The sequence below is a fragment of the Zootoca vivipara genome, chromosome 9 (genome assembly GCF_963506605.1).
Source record: "Zootoca vivipara chromosome 9, rZooViv1.1, whole genome shotgun sequence".
NCBI lineage: Eukaryota > Metazoa > Chordata > Lepidosauria > Squamata > Lacertidae > Zootoca > Zootoca vivipara.
The window spans coordinates 52458655-52478400 of NC_083284.1; the positions used below are offsets into that span (position 1 = coordinate 52458655).

The following is a 19746-nucleotide window of genomic DNA, read 5'->3' on the forward strand; positions in this document are numbered from 1 at the left end:
GCCAAGTTTTCATTTTTCTTTTATGCCCGATTCTCTGTGTAGTAACAGCCTGACATGTGGAAATTTAACAGATGGCGCCTTCCCCATCTCTTGACCTTTATTATGAGCAAAAGCTCTATCTGAAACATATTCTTTTTCTAGCATGAAGATAAAGGCTGCCTCCAGAAAGTTGCTATATATTATGAGAGGGATTCAAGCGCACACCAGAAATTTAGGGGGAGGGGGTTTGCATTAAATTCCAGTATTTTTTTGCATTAAAGTCCAGTACACACTGGACTTGTGTACTGTAAATGGGTGTGTAAGAGAAGGAATAGAAGTGGATGTGGTCATAATGTTCCACAGATCTTCTGCCTCAGCATCTATGTGAGGTAGTAAAGCGATTAGAACTTCTGCAAAATGAGGGCAATACCCGGCTATCAGCTATGTGGAACATGAGGGAGGGCTGTAGCTCAGTGGGAGAGTATTCACTCTGCATGCACGAAGTCCCAGGTTCAATCCTGGCATCTCCAGATAGGTCTGGAAAAGGTTCCTGCCGAAACCTTGGATACTTGCAGCCACTCTGTTTAGATGATACAGATGGAACAGACGTCTGTGCTATTTGGCTGCCCCAGAACAGTGCAGAGTTTAAAGCTACTATCATGGGCGTAGCGGGAGGTGGGCAGTTGCCCCCCCCCATCAAGTAAAACAATAGAAATACAGTACTTAACTAACTGACCATTCACATCGGTTCTGCCCCCCCCCCCAAACAAAAATCTTGCCCCTCCAAAAAAATCCTGGCTACGCCCATGGCAGCTCCCCGCCCTAAATCAAGTAAGAAAATAAAAATACTTAACTAACTGACCAATCGCCTTGCTGATAGCTCGGTTCTCCAGTCCTCCCCCCCCCCAACATAAATCCTGGCTACGCCCATGGCTACTATGGTACTTATGCATGCCAAGACTTGTCCAGTGTTTTAATTTATTCAACCGTTTAGGCATTATGAAATGTAAAGAGAAACCAAGGACCAACAGATGACACTCATATTTGGAGGAACCATCTTCATCAGTGTTGAGTACTGTAACTGAGTTCTTGGTTCGCAAGAGGTCACATGAACTTCCAATATTAAGAAATGCCCGCCCCTTTTATCCCCGCCTATCACTTCCATGCCACTACACTATCCTGTTTCGACGGAGAGGGAGCGCATCCCGCCCTTCTCTGACCGCCCCGCTTCTCCCTCCCATGACCTCCTTCTCCCCTCTCGCAGTCCTGCCTCTCCCCGGCTCCGCCTCATCCTCTCGCCCCGGGGCTTCTTTTCTCAGCAAACGTTCCGCTTTCCCGAGCACAGCGACGCCGTCCGCGCTCGGCGACGATGGGCTTTTGGGCGATGGCTCCGGAGGGCGCGCGGCTCTTCTCCTGGGCGCTCGCCCTGCTTGCCGCGCTCGCCACGCTCTTGCTCGCCCGCTTGCTGCTCGACCAGTACTGGAAATACAGGGAGCTGAAGCACATCCCGGGGTTCAGTCCCTGGTACCCGCTGCTGGGCAACGCGCTGCTCCTTGATCGCGATCGGAAAGGTAAAGGCAGGGGCTTCCGGATTCAGCGCCAGCGTCGATCGGCGGGGCTTCGTCTCGTCTCCGAGACGGCCCGTCTCTGCTAGGAGTGGGGAGGGCAGCGAGAGCGACGCTGCGCCCCTTAGAACCTCGGGAAGGGCGTCCCGAGGGCAATTTGCTCAGCACAGACCCAAACCGGACTCCCCAACTCTTCGGCTAGCTCTAATAAGAGCTCCGGAGTGAGGAGGGTAGAAGTCGCGGGGGCCATTTTGAGCGGCAACGTTATTCTAGCAGGGAGAAGCTTCAAGCCGAAGGCGGAGAGCGCTGGATTCTTCCGAAAATAAAACGATTGGAAAAGACTGTAAGTAATCTCATGATTTGGATTATTATAAAACAATTTGGATCTGGGAGAGAGGGGAGAAAAGAGGAAGCCACCCCCCCCCCCACGGCAACAAAAGAGACAGTAAATAGAAACCCGAAGCCATAAACAGAAGATTTACAATTCAAAGGATCCCTCAAAGGCATCAAAGAGAATCTCCCCTTTGATGCAGGGTGAAAAGGGGAGAGAGACTGCGGTTTATGACTGCCCTGCAATAAGAGGTACAGCCTAAGAAAAAACCTGTCTTTCCACTCGGGAGCCGGCAGCCCAGACAACCCAGTGAGTTGTCAGGATTTATAAGTCAAATTTTACTTCACTTTGTATTTCTGGACTTTGTGGAATTTCTTTTTTGGCTTAAGTGTTTGTGAAATGTGAGTTCGAACTCTATTGTCAATAAGACTTGAAGAATGCAGCCAGCTTGTTAAAATGGAGTCGAAAAAATAAACTGTGATCATATTCCACCCCACGTGACAAGTTTTGACCTTGGCAGGACTGAAATATGTCAACAAAAAAGTGTTCCCCTGAGTTCCAGCGGTCTGTTTTGACCTTAATGTGGGAAACAAGAATAGAGTTATGTCAAGAGGAGACACGACGGCAAGAGTTACAGAAAAAATTCCAGGAGGTGATGGCGGAATATGATTTTTTAGGAGATGAAGCTTTTGACACTGAAAAAGATGAATGTGAGAATGACAAGGATGGGGAAGGAAAAGATGAAGATGAGGATTGTGATGATTCAACACAAAATGAAGCACACCACGAAAAAAATGATGACTCTACTCTACAAAAAGTTGGATGGAGTGCCCTGCTTTTGAGGGGGGCACGATTGGTATTATTGGAACTCCAGAACGCCCACAGGGAAGAAGGAAAAAATATGCAGAGAAGAGAAGAAATCCAGGGGTCCTGTATGGTGGCCTGGATGGCAAAAGACTGTAAACAGGGGGTGGGGTGAAGGGAAAGTGATGTTGTGATTAAGGATGGATTAACAGGTTTATAACTGGTCTGCTGATTTTGGAACTTGCTGGATTGGGGGGGTGGAGCCGGCAATCGGGGATGTAAGGTTAAATTGAGAATAGTTATAGTTTTAAAAGTGAATGGATTTTGGAAAATGTGAAAATATGGAGGCTTATAGAGGGAGAAAAAACAAAAAATTAGGCACGGGAAGAGAAAATGGGAGTTTGATTTCTCAGTGATTTGAATATTAGATGAAAATGTTAACAATTGATTTATAAGTTGTATAAGATGCAAAGGTGTATTTTTATAAAGTAAGAAACTGTTGCAGATGATTAAAAAGGGATGAAAACCGGGGAAGGGGGGGGAGGGGAAGCCCACAAAATATGGTTTTACAACTATGAATGCAAGAAAAATTTTTTTTGTTTTGTATTGTTTTTTCTTTTTTCTTTTTTCGCCCTTTCTTTTTTTTTTCTTCCCTTTTTTCCTATTTCTATTTTTCTCTTTTTTTTGGGTATGACAATAGATGGTTGGATGGATGTCCTCCTGCGTACTGCCCTGGTTTGCTGGAGCTCCCTGGTGGCAGGGGGGGGCTTTGGGGTCAGGGGAGGGGGGGGGAGGACAGAAACCCAAGCATAAAATGGACCATCTCTGACTGTTCACATACATGGGATACTTCTGTGGCAGGGGAGGACCCATGTGGGTGGGTAGGAAGGAGGTGGAAAAGGGGTTTAAGTATGTACCGTTTTTTTGCTTTTCTGTATTTTGTAAAATTAATAAAAAGTATGTTCCAAAAAAAACGGAAAGGTAAAGGCAGGCAGGTGGCGAAGCGCCCTCTTCCTCCCATTCCTTCGGGCAGCTGATGCGCGCAAGCAGCACAAAAAGGCAGCACCAGCAAGCCCGCGCCCCGCTACACCTGAGGCTCTGCCTTTTCTTTTGCTCTTTATTTCCGTAAGGATTTCCGACCCACACGACACGTACTTCAGTCATTTCCTTTTGTGCAATGTCTGTTTGCCGCAGTTGTGTGAGTTTATGCGTGAATTAAAAAAGGCAAGAAAGCAGGTTGATTTATATTTTTTTTAAAAAAGCTCAACTGTCAATTAATTTATTATTGAATGAAATACTGTATCTTCAGCTGTTCCAGATGAAACTACATAGAAAAGCGGGAGGGGGGGCAGGTCACCCCAATAAAAAAAAACCCTAAAAAAATAAGAAGGAAATAAAAGAGAAGGATGAAACTCCCATGTGATTGAAGAATGAGGCTGCATCAGGAGGTGTTGGTGGGTGGCATAAAATGAGTTTGGAAGTTTTTCTGAATGCTCTGTTTAGGATCCTTGGTAGTTCCTTAAAGAGCTAAAATGTTAGACTTAAAGGAATCCTGAAGTCTAAAGCAAGCATGCTAATGAGGAAGCCCTCAGAACTTCATTCTATGTAGGCAAATCATACTGGGGCCAATTATCTTCTATAGTATGAAGTCCATATTTTGTAGCATGCTGAATCAGCTCTGGTGATATCGGAAGTAATTATCCTCCACATCCCAACCAAATCTAATAGAGGCTACCTGAAGCCTGTTTAAGGCATGTTGGAAACATCTCAAAAGGTTGTCCCTTCTCCATTACAGTACTGAACACAAGCCCTGTAGATAATGAACTGTGAGTGGGGTGCGGGTACAGTACTCCACTTTCATGCCACTATGTCAGTGGTTGCCAACCTTTTCGGACCCATGGGCACATTTGTCGGCTGGAGAGATTATTGTGAGCACCACTTCCGTGCCACCCCCTATTTTATCGGCTACAGCAGAATCATTTCCAATTTCATGGGGGGGGGGGAAGGGTACCTTGTGGCACCAGGAAGGGCTTTGTTGGTACATGGCCACCCACAGGCACCACATTGACAACCTCTGCCCTCCCTGTTCATTTGTATTTGGGCAGAGCTACAGGCATGCTTCAAGATAGTGCGGCATGACCCATAGGAGTTGAACTGCAAAACTTTTAGATAACTCTTGAACAAGCAGTTTGTGGCATTTGCATATTGCCCTTCATGAAATTGTACACAGCGCAGTCACAATATGAAACTATGACAAAACACAATGGCATAATTAAAACCCCACAAAAAGGACAGTAAACATAATTGCAGCAAGAAACTACAGCTGTTTCCTGTCCTAGCTAAATTTTCTACACATGATTTAAAAAACAAAACAAAAAACCCAAACAAACAGGAAGAGCATTTGAACAGGACCTTCATGTATTTCCACCCGGGGTGTCATTGTCAGGAGGCTTTTTACCAACAGTGTTAAGTCAAGGGAAACAGGTTTGTGCTGCTCTGCCTGCTCCCAAGATTGCAACTCCTTACCTGGTATCAAGAGCAAGATTGGCTTTGCAATGTAACTGGAAGCCCTTGGGTCCTCCATGAGCTCCCCACTCAAATGTTCTCCCAATATGTAAGGAGTTGGAGGACAGAGCCAAGCAACCCGGTGCAATGTTAGAATGCCCACTACTACCCATTAATCATGTGGAATCATCCCTTTGTATGGAACCACCCATAAATGGGGATCATTTATATGGTCAAAATGAATTCTAAGCAAATGTAAACTATACTCTTAGACTTTCACATAATTGTTCCCTGTGAATATCAGGAGGTGGGAGACTGGAATCTGCCCCTCATCTCTTGCAATCTTAATTTGGCTATGTAACTATTAATCTCAGTTTAGGGCAGGGTGCTGTTCTCATGAGAATAAGTAGCATAGATGTGGGATCACGGACTTTCTCATTTTCAAATTGCATGCATGTTTTTCCCCAGGTTCCTTTTCTCAGCTGATGCATGGCACTGAATTGTTGCGGAATAGCCCACTGCTACTCGTTTGGGTAGGACCATTGCCCTTTCTAATTTTATATCATCCAGATACTGTAGAGGTGAGTCTCCCAATGTTAGTCTTCATGGCAGGGCAGGAGAAGTCTCCCGCCCCCCACCACCCAGGGCTGCATTCATGGGGAATAAACTGTCAATGGGTATATGTCAGCAGTGGGTGGGGCCAGTGGCAGAGGAAGCTGCTTGGGCACTGGCGGATGAAGGTGGGGGCGGGGGGAGTGGTCCGCAATGGGGAAGGGGTGCCATCGTGGCTGTTCCCCAGGACGCGCACCGCGCCATCCCGGGATACACGCCACACGCCGTGCAACCCCGGGACGCATGCTATGCCCCCACGGGTGGTGTATCACACCCCTGCGCTGCACGTCATGGCCCCACGGCCCTGCGGGTGGTGCGCCATGCCCTGGAACACGCGCCACGCGCCAGCCATGCCCCTGCCAGTTCTCCATTCTGGGGGGCTGCAGCATGTAACTCCGCCACTGTGCTCAGGTGCCTGGGGTGGCATGCCCAGGGGCAGGGCAAGCCACCCATAGGGGCAGGGTGCACCACGGGGCTCCGGAGTCTGCCTGTCTTATTCAGCTGCCCTACAGTGGGGGGGGGGAGGCAGTGGGTGGATTGTTTGGACAGCGCGGAGAGACACGTGGCTCGGGTGCACTGCAGGCCCTGTGGTGAGTGCCGCCCGACATTTTGTCACCCCCCTCAGTGGTGTCTGCTAAAACTGTAGAAACACCCACCCACCCATTTTCTCTCACACACCATCCATCACCTTGGCTACCTTACCTTAGTGGACTGTAAGTTGCGTAGCGGTATTCTAGGTTGTCCCTTGGCATTATTATGTCGTGAAAGACTTTTGCGAGAAAAATCCTAGCTCTTTCACATGCACACCTTGGATGCACGCATGGAGAGAGAGAAAATAGGGAAAGAATGTTGACATTCATCTGGTGACCTGGTATAATCTGAGTAGACATCAAAATGGTGATAGATGGAGCTGTACACATTGCTCAGAGTATCCAAGTAAAGTTCATTTTCAGCCTGGTACTATCAGTGCAATCCTGTGAGTATTTCCTCGGAAATAGGTTCCATTGAGTCTCATGGGGCTTTATTGCTAGTGTATGTTTTGCAAATTTATGCACACTTATCTGGGAGAAAGCCACATTAGTCTCATAGGAACTAAACTTGCACCACTGATGCAGATTAGAGATTGTAGTTTCTGATTTCAGGATCTCTCATACCTCGGGGCATAATCAACATCGGAAAATAAAGATAAAGCAAACCTGCCTTGCAAACCACTTTAGTCAAGCCCACTAAATCAGTAAGTCACTTTGAACTCAAATAGAATCTATTTCAGATAGTTGACTTACTTTGAAGGTCAAATTGAACGGATAGCATAGAAGGGCAAAGTCAATAATTTATGCCCTTGATCTCTTTTGTTGGCAGGTTGTATTGAGTAGCTCTAAGCATATTACAAAATCCTATCCCTACAAGTTTTTGCATCCTTGGCTGGGCACAGGACTTCTAACAAGGTAAATCAAAAACAACCCAGAACATGGGCGAGGCAGTGTACCCTTTTGTCACACCTTGTGTAGGTGGAGTGTGTGGCACTGGTTGAGCTATTAGTCCTATTCTGAAGGCCTGCCCCACACATTTAATGAATGTATGAAGGTGGAAGCCAGACTGAGATCATAGGCCACATACCCAACATTCCACTGATTATGTGAAAAGGGTCTCTCCTTGTGCACAGAGGTATTTATTGCAGACTAGTGTCATTCAGCCCGTTAAATAAACGGGCACTAGAACATATGTGAGAGGAGTGGCGGGGCCGCGGCCTTCCCTCCCTCTCTACGCTCGGCCGCGGGGCATGCTGGAAATGCAAGTAAACAAACTCGCTCTCCTGTCGTGCCCCGCAGCTGAGCGCAGAGAGGGAGGGAAGGCTGCGGCCCCGCCGCTTCTCTCACGGGCCAGATAGGGTTGTCAGGAGGAGGAGGCGGCGGTCCCTTTTCCTCTTCCCCTCGCGCCATTAGTCGGGAGGCGAGGCGCGGAACGGCGGTTTGGAGGGGAAGCCGTTGAGGGAGAGAGAACCGCATTCGCCCCCCCCCCCCCGGCTCGAGGGCACGAGTGAGTGCGCGGGGACGGGGAGTGCGCGGAGGCAGAGGGTTGAGGGGGGGGAGAGCACGTGTGTGTGTGCGTCCAGTCTCTGCGTCCAGTCCCTGTGTCCGTGGGGCACACGAGTAGTAGTGCGGACACAGGGACACAGGGACTTTATTATATAGGATGGGAGGCCCCTTTCAGATGCTCTGCTGATTGTGTGGACTTTGGAGATGGGGCTACAGGTGCAGTCCTGCTGCATTTCCCTCCTTTTCAGTACCTGTGCTAACTAATTTTTAATCAAGAAAAGAAGGATTGAAGAGGCAATTGGTGCTGACTTCAAGACCTGCTTTTGGCAGAGGTCAACTGCCCTGTGGAGTTCCTCACTGGGAATGCAGTAGTGTAGCTTATTATAGTGGGCTGGAAGGCAGCACCAAGCAGCTGATTGATACTGACTTTTAGGCTCCTGATGGGTCATTTATAGCCATGTCTCTAGCTGTCCAACATAGATGGCATCATGTGAGGGGAAAGTGAACCTGGTTTTTGAGAAATGGCCTCATGGGCAAAATTGGAACCTCACCCCTGTGTTAAGGAGCATAAAACTTGTTGAAGGAATCTGAACGTGCTTCCTGAAGGGGTAGATGATTTGAGGTCATTTTATGTGTCTAAAATACCAATTGCTGAGAAATAGGCAATGTTGCAAGTTGGAAACTGATGTTTTGACGGGAAGGAATTTCCAAAACAGTAAAGTTCAGGACTGTATTAAGTCTGGAAATGTAAGTCTTCCATGGCACTGAGGTAGTGAACTGGAAGTTCTGCCTGGTGTCTGGAAGAGGAAAGAGATAAGAGTGTGGGAGGAAAAAGCCTTAAGAGGGTCACTTCATAACTGATAAATCCAGAATTGGCATTTTAGAGCGATGACTTGGGGGTTTGAAAAAAGTGTTTTAGTGCATGAACATCAACATATATCATACTAGTGATTTCATTTCACCAAGCACTGGTCCTTATGTGGTCAAAAAGACACCATTATGTAGCCCAAATAAAGGTGGTATCAGCAGGTTCAGGGGAACCCAGGGTTTGCAATAGCAAATCTTTTTGTGGTGGATGGAACCAAGGGAAAACAGCTTATTGAGGACTGAGCGTGCTCAGTGACTGTGGAATGTTGGCTGAATGTTAGAGAAAAAAATGACCAGTTGGAGGCAAGGCAGAATGGAGTGACTGGAAACCTGAACAGGAGCACTCCAATATTGTATTGCAGGTTCTGCTTGAAGACATTACATGCATATTGTTTTGAAATTTGTTTGTGTAGAGAAGGATCATACTTAAGTCTTTGTTTTGCAGCACTGGAAGCAAATGGCGGTCCCGAAGGAAAATGTTAACGCCCACCTTCCATTTCACCATCTTAGACGATTTCCTTGAAGTGATGAATGAACAAGCCACTATCCTTGTTCAGAAACTTGAAAAGCATGTGGACAAGGAGCCATTTGATTGCACTTTATACATCACATTGTGTACCCTTGATGTAATTTGTGGTAAGTGCTGCAGTAAATGATGTTTAAACACCCCTGCTCATTTGTTGGAAGAATGGACTCTTTGGTGAGATCTGACCAGAAGAGTTGTTCACCTTGGAATAATATTACTTATATTTTGCTTTCTAAATTGGGCATATTTGCATAATACGAATAGCTTGTTATTCATTTAAATGCTGATTGCAAAATCCAGTGGAGAACGGGGATTTAAAATATACACTGATGGTGTTGGAAAATAAAATAACAGATTGTGATCAGTTTGAATAATTGTTGATTTGCCATCAGTCTGAATACAGGTCATGATTGGGACACAAACACACAATACTATGGGAGGAAATGAGAAGTTCTGGATACAGTTGCTGTAGTAGTGGTGCTGTGTTAGTACAAGACACACTTGACTATGAACTGACCATTGGTAAAGTGCAGCAGATCTTGGGTTCAAATCCTGGCTGGGAAACACCCTGGCTCTGAAACTTGGAAAACCACTGGAAGTCAGTATGACTTGATATTTGGTTGCTCCCTGTGTTCCCTTTATGTCCCACTCTTGCTTTGTAGGCAAATGATTCTTTAATTGATTTCTTTCTCTCCTGTTCCTAGAAACAGCCATGGGCAAGAACATAGGAGCACAACAGAATAAGGATTCCGAGTATGTCCAAGCTGTCTACAGGTAGGTGTCAATGTGATGGTCTATTCCAGCAGTAGGGAATAGAGATGGTAGTTGGACTCTAGCCACATTTCAAGGGCTGCAGGTCCCCCCCACCTTCAATGGAGCCTTGGTCCACAGATACTAAGAGAAAAAGTCTCTTTCCCTTCCATGATGCAGACAACCCTCCAGCTTTAACTTGACTGTCTGCATGATAAACCTTTGAAGGTCTGCTTTGTATGAGCTTCCTCCATGCACCTCTTTTTTGGAGGTGGGTTGCAGAAACTGGGCCTCTCTGTGGGTTGATGTAGAAGCCACATTAACCCTGCAGGCGATACGGGCAGTTCAGAGTGCTGTCCCAGCTGTATGCCATAGCATATCTGTTTCACATGCTAACTATTTTTCTCTGTCTCTTTACATGACAGCCTAGTTGCAAGAAATCTGGGTTCTTTGCTGTACTTTACAGCACTTTTCTAGAAAGCTTTGTTGCTTGTTACCCTAGGATGAGTGATCTGATTCATAAAAGACAGAGGTCTCCTTGGTTCTGGTCTGACCTTTTGTACCTCATGTTCCGACAAGGAAGAGAACATTACAGGACCCTGAAGATACTTCATAACTTTACTGATAATGTAAGCTGTTGCATTTTATGCATGATGTTTCATAGACACCGATATCAAAGTGATTTCTGCTAATATTCACAATTGTGGCTCTCCCAGCTCAAGAGCCCTGTTCAGGGCGTGTTCACAGGGTGTATGTGGGGCCTCCCATTTTATCTTCTTTTACCTGTAAAGTAGGCTCTGCTAAGAAACCGATTTCTCCCTAGTGGTTGTCTTTCAATTCAGAATGCAGATAAGATTTCAGTTTAAAATCAGTCTCTCTGTGAGGAGTTAAAACAAAATAAAAACAAAATAGAAAAAATCATTCCAGTAGCACTTTAGAGACCAACTAACTTTGTCATTGGTATGAGCTTTCGTGTGCATGCACACTTCTTCAGATACACTGAAACAGAAGTGAGGAGTTGTCACTTAGAATTCTTTTGATACAAGGGATAAAATGACCTTCATAGATTTACTCAGTCAGGCGTCCATTTTCATGCAGTGTATTTACATCCAGACAGCTTTTACGGAGATATCTGAAATGCCTTGTATCCTGATTTTATGTATGTTTACCCAGAAGTATGTTTTTGCCCATGGTTTGCAGTGTCCTTAGGGCACTTTAGACAAGTTGGGTGCAATTGGATATATTCCTCTTTTTGCTTGTCAGCACAATGCACTTCGCTAGGTCCAGGGTGCAACAGAGATAGCTTATCACCTTATATGACACTGCAGGGAGTACACACATTGGATTATGCAACTTGAGAAATGAATGACTTTTCTTTTGTTTTTACTGTCTAAGGTTATTGCAGAAAAGGCTCATGAACTAAAAATTCAAGAGCAGCATAAAAGTGAGGTTGTTGGCAACAGCAAGCAAAGCAAGCACAAAGTCAGGAGAGCGTTCCTTGATATGCTTCTGAATGCCACTGATGATGATGGGAATAAGATGAACTACCTGGACATTCGAGAGGAAGTGGATACATTCATGTTTGAGGTACAGAATGCCCTGTAGTGTATAAGAGTGCTGGTTGTCCACCCCTGACTTAAAGGATCACAACAAGGTAATGTATGTGAACAAAGACAAGACCTATATAACGTTAAGCGTCTTTTTATCAGATGACTTGGTACTGTAGTTTGGTTGTCATCCATCTGTCTTGGGAGACATTGGAGGTGTGTCCCTTTGGGGGTAAAGTCAAATTGTTGGAAGGTTGCAGTGCCTGTGGTGGCTGTAGAGATCGATATGGTAGAGACATGTTTTGTTGCAGCTGGGGCACATGAAGGCATCCGGTTGTGCTGCTGCAGATGCACCATGGCATTTCTTCTCTCTACACTTCTCCCAGTGGTCATTCCTCCTCTGGCCACTGCTGTGGTTGCACTACCTGCCTATCTGTCTCCAGGCACTGCAGTCATCTGCAAGGGATTCCCACACAGCAGATATTGCCAGCCTTCATGCCATGTTTGTGTGGGATATGTCAGTCAAATACACATTCTAAGAAAGGACTAACTGCCTCTATGTGACAGTCAGTTTTGTCAGTTGCTCTGCTGCTGATAGGAGTGTTAAGTAGTAAATGCTCTGATGGAGTCTTTTTAGGACTCACTAATATCTGGTATATAGTTTATATGTTATGTAGCCTAAGTATGTACTCAATGAATCGAACAGTAAAGTAGTTTATGTTATTATCATTCAGATTCATGTGTTTTTTTCTTTAAGAGGGACAAAAGGGATTATCAACCAGGAAGGCAAGAAGGCAGGAAAGTAGAAGGCATAATTATTAAAAGGACTCAAATGAGCTTGCTGCTGTGTAAACTCAAACAAGGAATTGTTTAACTCTGCTATATTATATAAACGTTCCTACAGTTTGCAGATGTCTTTGTTGTGCAGAGTTGGTCTGGCAACAAAGAGGCAGATTTAGGGGAGCATGGCTGGTTTGGTTGCAACTCTCACAACGTTGACAGACAGATTGTTAATGGTAGTTCAGTGAATATAATTAAACTGTGACTTGATCCACTGGTAAAAAATTAGCAATATTGTTGTGTATTTGCCCTCTGGTGGTTATAAAGGCACTGAAGCATGCTTGCTCATTTACTAATTATTCAATTCCATTTATGAAGTCTTTCCTTTAAAATATCTTGTAACTCTTTAACAATACAAACAATTTAAAAACATCACATATAAAACAGTTACAAATCCATATGTAGACCGGGATCAATGATCCCCAGTTAAAATGCTTGTTGAGAAAGGAAGGTCTTCAACTGGGCACCCAAAAGACAAGAGGGACCTTCCTGTTGTCTTGTGGGAGGCAGCTCCAAAGGGACTTGTTGTTCCTTAAGACATGGGAAGCTGGGGTGAGTTGCAATGGAGTAATCAACAACAAAGGAAGCATGTTTTTATACAACAAATTGTTTTTGTATTAAATTTTCTATTGTTAATTTTTATGACATTTTTTGGAATTGTGTGAAAGCAGGAAAGGCAGGATATAAATAGAATGAAGTAGCACTTTAGAAGCAAAGCTTCAGTTTATATATCTGTCATATTGCTAGACAGGAGTATTAGCTGTTCAAACAAGATCTTTTCCCGATTACGGGAGTGTCATTTTGCCTTTGGCACGTGGGAAGTGACCAGGCCTGGCAGATTCCCTGGCACCTGGTATTCCCAATATACAGTACTTTAAATTCTGAAAGACTTACTATTGTGTATAGGCTGGTGTCTTTGAATTTTGGGTTTGAACTAGTTTGTTTGGGCCCTAGACTGGACCATCATAATAATGGTTAAGAATTCTAATTTTTATGAGAACATGTTAGACCTCTTAAATTCTTTCTTCCAAGGGTCATGATACTACCACTGCTGCCATGAACTGGTGTATTTACTTGCTTGCAAGTCATCCAGAAGCCCAAAGGAAGGTTCACCATGAATTAGATGAAATTTTTGGTGAGTCTTTCTTTCCTGTGGGTATAAGCCTGGGCAAGTTTAGAATGCAGGGCTACTTCTAAGTAAGTGCTCATGAGTATCACCTGATTCCTCTAATGCAGAGATGGGGACTCTCTGGCCTGGGGGCCTAATTTGGCCCAGCACGGACCCCAGTTAGGCCCATGAGGCTGTTTTCCCTCAAACCATACCCACCTGCTGCACATTTGATGTCATATGTGACTTAGAGTCTGGAGTAGGTAAGGCTGTGGTTACAGAGGGGGCTTAAAGTGAGAATGACTGCTGGGATTGGTTGCCCTAAGAAGTCCCTAGAGAGCAATTCTGTCGACAGGGGGGGGGGAATGTCTGCTTGCAGATGTAGTTTTTGAAACCATGCAGTGTTTGCAAACAGGCATCAAAGGAGATTTATGTAATTGCTAGTTGGCTGGTTGGGGGTTACAGCAAGATCCTGTGAACTTTGAATGGTGGGCAGACCCACCGACTTTCAAAATTGATCTGTATTGAGAAGATTAAGGGTCTAGTCCCCTGGTCAGTTCTTGTTCCCCACCACTGCTCTAAATCAGGAGGGGAACCTATGGTCCTGCAGACATTCCTAGAACCCCAACTCATAGCTGCCAAGTTATCCCTTTTTTACAGGGATTTTCCCTTATGCTGAATAGGCTTCCTCGCAAGAAAAGGGAAAACTTGGCAGCTATGCCCCAACTTGCTTTAACCTCAGCCAGAATAGCCAGTGTTTAAGAAAGATGGGATATATACTCCACTCACTTCTTCTGGAGAGCCACAGTCTCCCCACTCCAGCTCTCAGAGGACAGCTTTAAACAAGAAACCTCTTTGGTGGGGCCTACACTGGCTTGGCTTACTTGTCATTCTGCGGATAGAATCCATGATGCATATGATCCTGTTTATTCACCCAGTAATGGCCATCCATTGGTGTAGCTCTCTTAACCAGATCTCCTTGGACAGCTCAGTTAGCCCAGCCTTGGATAGCTCAGTTAGCATGACACTGGTAATGCCAAGATCCCTGTATGGGACAGCTGCATATTCCTACAACGCAGGGGGTTGAACTAGATGATCCTCAGGGTCCCTTTGAACTCTATGATTCCTATATAAGATGTGCTGTGGTCTTCACAACTTCAGTGTGGTCAGACCTTCTGCTAGCAACAAGGAAGTCTTGATGAGTCAGTGTGTTGTTTTATCATAACCCATGGCTTAGGAAAGCGTGCTGACTTAAAGCTATCCAGGCTAACTTCCTGAGAATAAGCACAGAAATGAATTATGGAAGTAACTGATCTAGACCTAAAATTGCCATCTGGTCCATCACCATTTAAAATAGTTGTAAGAACTTCAGTGTTAGGACACATGTTTTGCTGGTTATAAATAACACATATTTTTTCTTGCTGCCACTGGTTTTATAAGGGGACTCTGATCGTCATATCACAATGGACGACATGAAGCAACTACGGTATCTGGATTGTGTTATTAAAGAAGCTCTTCGCCTTTTCCCTTCTGTTCCACTTTTTGCTCGCAAACTGAGTGAAGAATGTTATATTAGTAAGTAGTCCAAGTGGGTTTCTGGCTTGATGAGCTATGGCTATAAACTCAGGGCTAATGGGGGGCTATTTCATGAATATCTGTTCTTTTTTTTGCAGGAGGATTCAGGGTACCAAAGGGGGTAAATGCCCTAATTCTTCCCTTTGCACTGCACAGAGACCCTGATGTCTTCCCAGAGCCTGAGGAATTCAGACCCGAGCGATTTTCCCCTGAGAACGCAGCTGGACGGCACCCATATGCATACGTGCCTTTCTCTGCTGGGCCAAGGAACTGTATTGGTAGGTACACGAGTCAAAAATCTGTATCTGGAAAGGGAAAAAGGGGGCAATCAGTCAGTGGCAGGGAGAGTTTAAAGGGGAAGATTATTTAGACATTGGCACTAGGCATTTAAAGCAGTGTCATATCCATTTAAACAGCCTGGCTTCCTCCAAAGCATCCTGGGAGCTGTAGTTTAAGGGTGCTACATGTTGTTTAGAAAGCTCTGGTAATTGTAGCTCTGTGAGGGGAATCAGCATCTCCCAATAAGTCACAGCATCCTTAACAAACTACAGTTCCCAGGATTCTTTGGGGGGCAGGTTGCCATGACTTGTTAACAGTATCATAGGGCTTTAAATGTATAGTGTGAATGCTCCTCAGTCTAAAGTTATTTCTACATCAATATTATCAGTCCATCCCTCCCAGTTTTTCACTTACTCCTTCCACTGGCTGCAATTCCACTGCCTCTCCATGCTTGTTTGGTGGTTTTGTATAATTACAGAAAAATGTTTAAGGATTTAACAATGAATCCGAAAACCTGACAATGTCACATGACTCATGCTGAATAATAATAAATATGTATTGCAGTATTGCTCTGGTTAATTGTACCTTGTCATCGCTTTCCAATCCCTCTGCAGGTCAGCGCTTTGCACAGATGGAAGAAAAGACTATTTTAGCCACCATCCTACGGCGCTTCTGTGTTGAAAGTGCACAGCGACGTGATCAACTTGACCCTGTAGGAGAACTGATTCTTCGTCCAGATAAAGGCATCTGGATTCAATTGAAACGGAGATAGTCCTCTGGCTCTTAAAACAAGAAACCTCAGGGAAATTCCTTACTACCCTGCATTAGAACTGTTTCAGACTGCCCAACCCTTCCTGGACCTCATTTTTTAAAACCAAGATTGTGTTGTTGCTTATTACAAGCCAGTGGCTGCATTTTAGAAGTGGGTGATTGTTCAAATGATTGTTCCAATTGTCTTTGGAATTTGTAGGCTTCAGCCTAGGTTGCCACTAGCTGACTTTCCTTAATCCTAAAGAAGATGAGCAATATGATTATTTTCCCCCTAGAAAAACTCATTTATTTCAATATTTAAAGACCTTAAATATATGAGAAAAATTAGACCTGTGTTTTGTAACCATACAGACAGGATGGAGGATCTGCTACTGCTTAGGCTCTGGTTTGCCCCTGCCCAATTTCATTATAAAGTCCCCTATAGTCTAGATCAAGTGCTATATCCTATGGTGATTTTGCCTGAGGATGGTATCTAAGTAACTCGTTCAAAAAGCACACGGGTCTTTACTTGAGCAATGGTATTTGCCATATATTTCCAGGTGAAGGTTAATGGATTTTACACACACATGCATTGTTTCTGTTGTCCACCTCCCTCCCTCCCTCCCTCCCTCCCTCCCTCCCTCCCTCCCTCTCCCTCTCTCTCTCTCTCTCTCTCTCTCTCTCTCTCTCTCTCTCTCTCTCTCTCTCTCACACACACACACACACACACACACACACACTTTTAGTGTAAGTGACCTGATCAAGGATGTCAAAAACATGGAGTGTTCCAGCACTGGCAGAGGAATGGGGGTGCTGAGGGAGTGGATCGCCCCCGGCACCACTATTCCTGTAGGGTGCCATCGTGGCGGCCCCCCTGGACACTAGCTGTGCACCCCCCGCGTACCGGGTGCCACGCCCCCATAATGTGTGCCACCCCCCACCTGCTCTCCGCCCCCGGTAGCAGAGCATGCAGCTTCACCACTGTGTTCCAGAAAAGAGATTGAACCTTCAATGCTAAGGGAACTAAGGTAGAAATGGCCAGCCGGCTAAAGTGTCCATAAATGTATATACATATACATGCTGCATTATGCAGCTATTACACAGCTCTAGTAAACAGTTATTTACAAGTTTACATTGTGTGTCTGCTTCCGTTTCTTACCCATTACTCATTTTATTGCTGTTTGTTACCTGTGTAAATTCAACTGCTTTGCTGCCTACCTCCTGAACATTTCAAAAACAAACTGAGATCAGTTTAATAAAACTGAATATGACACTTGTTATGTACTGAGCTGAATCCTAGAACAATAGGATTCAGAATCAGCGGGAGCTACCCAATCCAACTCCAGGTGGAAGTGAATCCGCAACCTGATTGGCCTGCGGGAGCAGCCAATCAGGCGGCTGGCAGAAGTGAATCTGCTACCTGATTGGCCTGTAGGAGCAGCCAATCAGGCTGCAGGCAGAAGTCAATCCACAATATAATTGGCCCACAGGTGTAGCCCTGAAGTAGCCAATCACGCAAGGCCCATTGTGTAAATAATGTATATAAGCAGATGGTTTTGGGAAAAGAGCGATTCGTCTTCTCTTCTTCTCCCTGATGAATATGAGCTGAATAAAGAGCATGAAATTCACTCTCGACTCCGAGTATATTTCACTGGCGACGAAGGTGGGATCCTGCTGAGCTGACCGCCACCACGCACTGCACCGCAGCACCGCCACCTGCTGCACCGCTGCATCGCACCGTGCATCCAGGCTTCAGCTCCAGGACCCAAGGAACCCAGAATGGCAACCGACAGCAGCTTCTTGCCATTCAAACCAGCATCAGGAGACTGGGAAGGGTACGCCGCCCGTTTCAACTTCCTCCTGCAAGCGAAAGAAGTCACCAACGATGCCATGAAGAGGGCGACATTCTTCAGCGTCTGTGGAGAGGAGACGTTTGAAATCGCCCGGGCTCTCCTTGCACCTAGAGATGTCGCTACCGTCTCTTACAAAACAATAATGGAACGGCTGAAGGAGCACTTTTCACCACAGCCCTCGGTGGTAGCTTGCCGAAATGCCTTCTACGCAAAGCGGCAAGCCCCGGGGGAAACCATAACTGGGTTTGTGACCTCCCTCCGCCAAGCCGCCCGGTTATGCAACTTCTCAGAGTTGGAGAACATGCTTCGTGACCGCCTCGTCGGTGGCCTGAGGGACGAGATGTTGCAACGACGCCTCTACGCCAAAAAAGACCTCACGTTCCAGATTGCTCTGGAGGAAGCCCTGGCAACCGAAGCCGCCGAGAGGTCAACGCAAGAGGCACGACCGGCCCCGCCATCCCAACCGAGGGTCTACCACGAAGACCTCACCGACGAATCCGAATCTGACAGGGAGGAAGTACACCGAGTACAGCGGCGCACTCAAGCAGCACACACACCACAGCAGCCTCGACGAGAAGGAGGGAACTGTGCAAGCTGCGGGGAGAACCACGAGAGGAGGACCTGTCGTTTCCGCAACGCAGAGTGCAGGCAGTGCAGAAAATTGGGACACATCGCCCGGGTGTGTCGGGCTCGACTCACCCGTCGACAAGCATCAGATGACCGACCCAGGAGCCCCAGGTCACACGGCACCATGCACCAAGGCAACTCGACGGAGATCACGGACTACCAGGTATTCCAGTTGCCCCATCCCAGCACAGAGAAAATTTATATAGAGGTGCAGATAGAGGGAGCCCCATGCCGCATGGAGCTGGACACGGGTTCAACTCTATCCATAATCTCGGCCCGAACATTAAGGGAACTGTGCCCTAATGGGGGTCCCAAACTAAGGCCGGCCCCATTCACCCTCCGGGACTTCCAGAAACGTAAGGTCCCTACAATGGGGGTGGGGACCTTCAGGGTGCAATATCGAGGGCGAAAGCAACAATTGGACTTGCTGGTAGTTAAGGGCCCCTACGTTAGCTTACTGGGACTGGCATGGTTTGGACCTCTGGGGCTAGCCGTTACCGGGGTGAACCGCACTAGCTTACAAGTGGACGTGGACGCCATATGCAAAGAGTTTCCAGGGGTTTTCGATGGGGCATTGGGACGATATACAGGACCCCCCATTGCCCTACAGCTAGACCCCGCTGTACGACCCATCAGGCACAAGGCCCGCCGGGTCCCGTTCGCCCTGAAACCCCGCATAGACGAGGAATTGGACCGGCTCGTGGAGCAAGGAGTGCTGGAGCCGGTGCCCAACGCCCCCTGGGAAACTCCAATTGTCACACCCGTCAAGCCTAACGGTTCGGTCCGCATCTGTGCAGACTACAAATGCACCATAAACAAGGCTCTCACGGCCCATGCATACCCAGTGCCAGTGGTCAGCCATGTCCTCGCCACCCTGGCTGGGTCAAAAATCTTTGGCAAACTGGACTTGGCCCAAGCGTATCAACAGTTGCCTGTGGACGAAGCCACAGCAGAGGCTCAGACGATTGTGACGCACAGAGGGGCATTCAGAGTAAAGCGGCTGCAATTTGGCGTTAGCGTGGCACCAGGCATATTCCAGAATCTAATGGACTCTCTCCTTAAAGGGATTCCTGGCGTCACCCCCTTCTTCGATGATGTACTGATCGCCGGGCCCACACCAGAGGAATTTGAGGACCGCCTCCGCTCCGTCCTGCACCGTTTCCAGACGGCGGGCCTCAAGGTGAAGCGGGAA

At 46.3% G+C, this 19746-nt stretch overlaps 1 protein-coding gene across 2 annotated transcripts; it reads left to right on the forward strand.

Moving 5' to 3' along the window:
- The first annotated feature begins 1287 nt into the window (after positions 1 to 1287).
- Positions 1288 to 16706, forward strand: LOC118083469 (cytochrome P450 4V2-like). 2 transcript variants are annotated; one of them, XM_060278775.1, is made up of 11 exons: positions 1288 to 1550; positions 5653 to 5765; positions 7156 to 7241; positions 9145 to 9335; positions 9930 to 9999; positions 10478 to 10604; positions 11371 to 11562; positions 13395 to 13497; positions 14911 to 15045; positions 15144 to 15323; positions 15939 to 16706. In XM_060278775.1, exons 1-11 carry the CDS (start codon positions 1349 to 1351, stop codon positions 16094 to 16096), a joined length of 1557 nt encoding a protein of 518 aa, XP_060134758.1. In that variant the 5' UTR covers positions 1288 to 1348; the 3' UTR covers positions 16097 to 16706. The 2 variants fall into 2 exon arrangements, with proteins under 2 accessions (XP_060134758.1, XP_060134759.1); XM_060278776.1 differs by having other exon boundaries at positions 15202 to 15323.
- Positions 16707 to 19746: the final 3040 nt, after the last annotated feature.

Excerpts from the sequence above, each read along its gene's own strand:
- LOC118083469 (XM_060278775.1), top strand. The coding sequence starts at position 1,349 with ATGGGCTTTTGGGCGATGGCTCCGGAGGGCGCGCGGCTCTTCTCCTGG. Across the intron at positions 5,766-7,155 it reads ATCATCCAGATACTGTAGAG|GTTGTATTGAGTAGCTCTAA; the intron begins GTGAGTCTCCCA and ends TTTTGTTGGCAG. Across the intron at positions 7,242-9,144 it reads GGCACAGGACTTCTAACAAG|CACTGGAAGCAAATGGCGGT; the intron begins GTAAATCAAAAA and ends TTTGTTTTGCAG.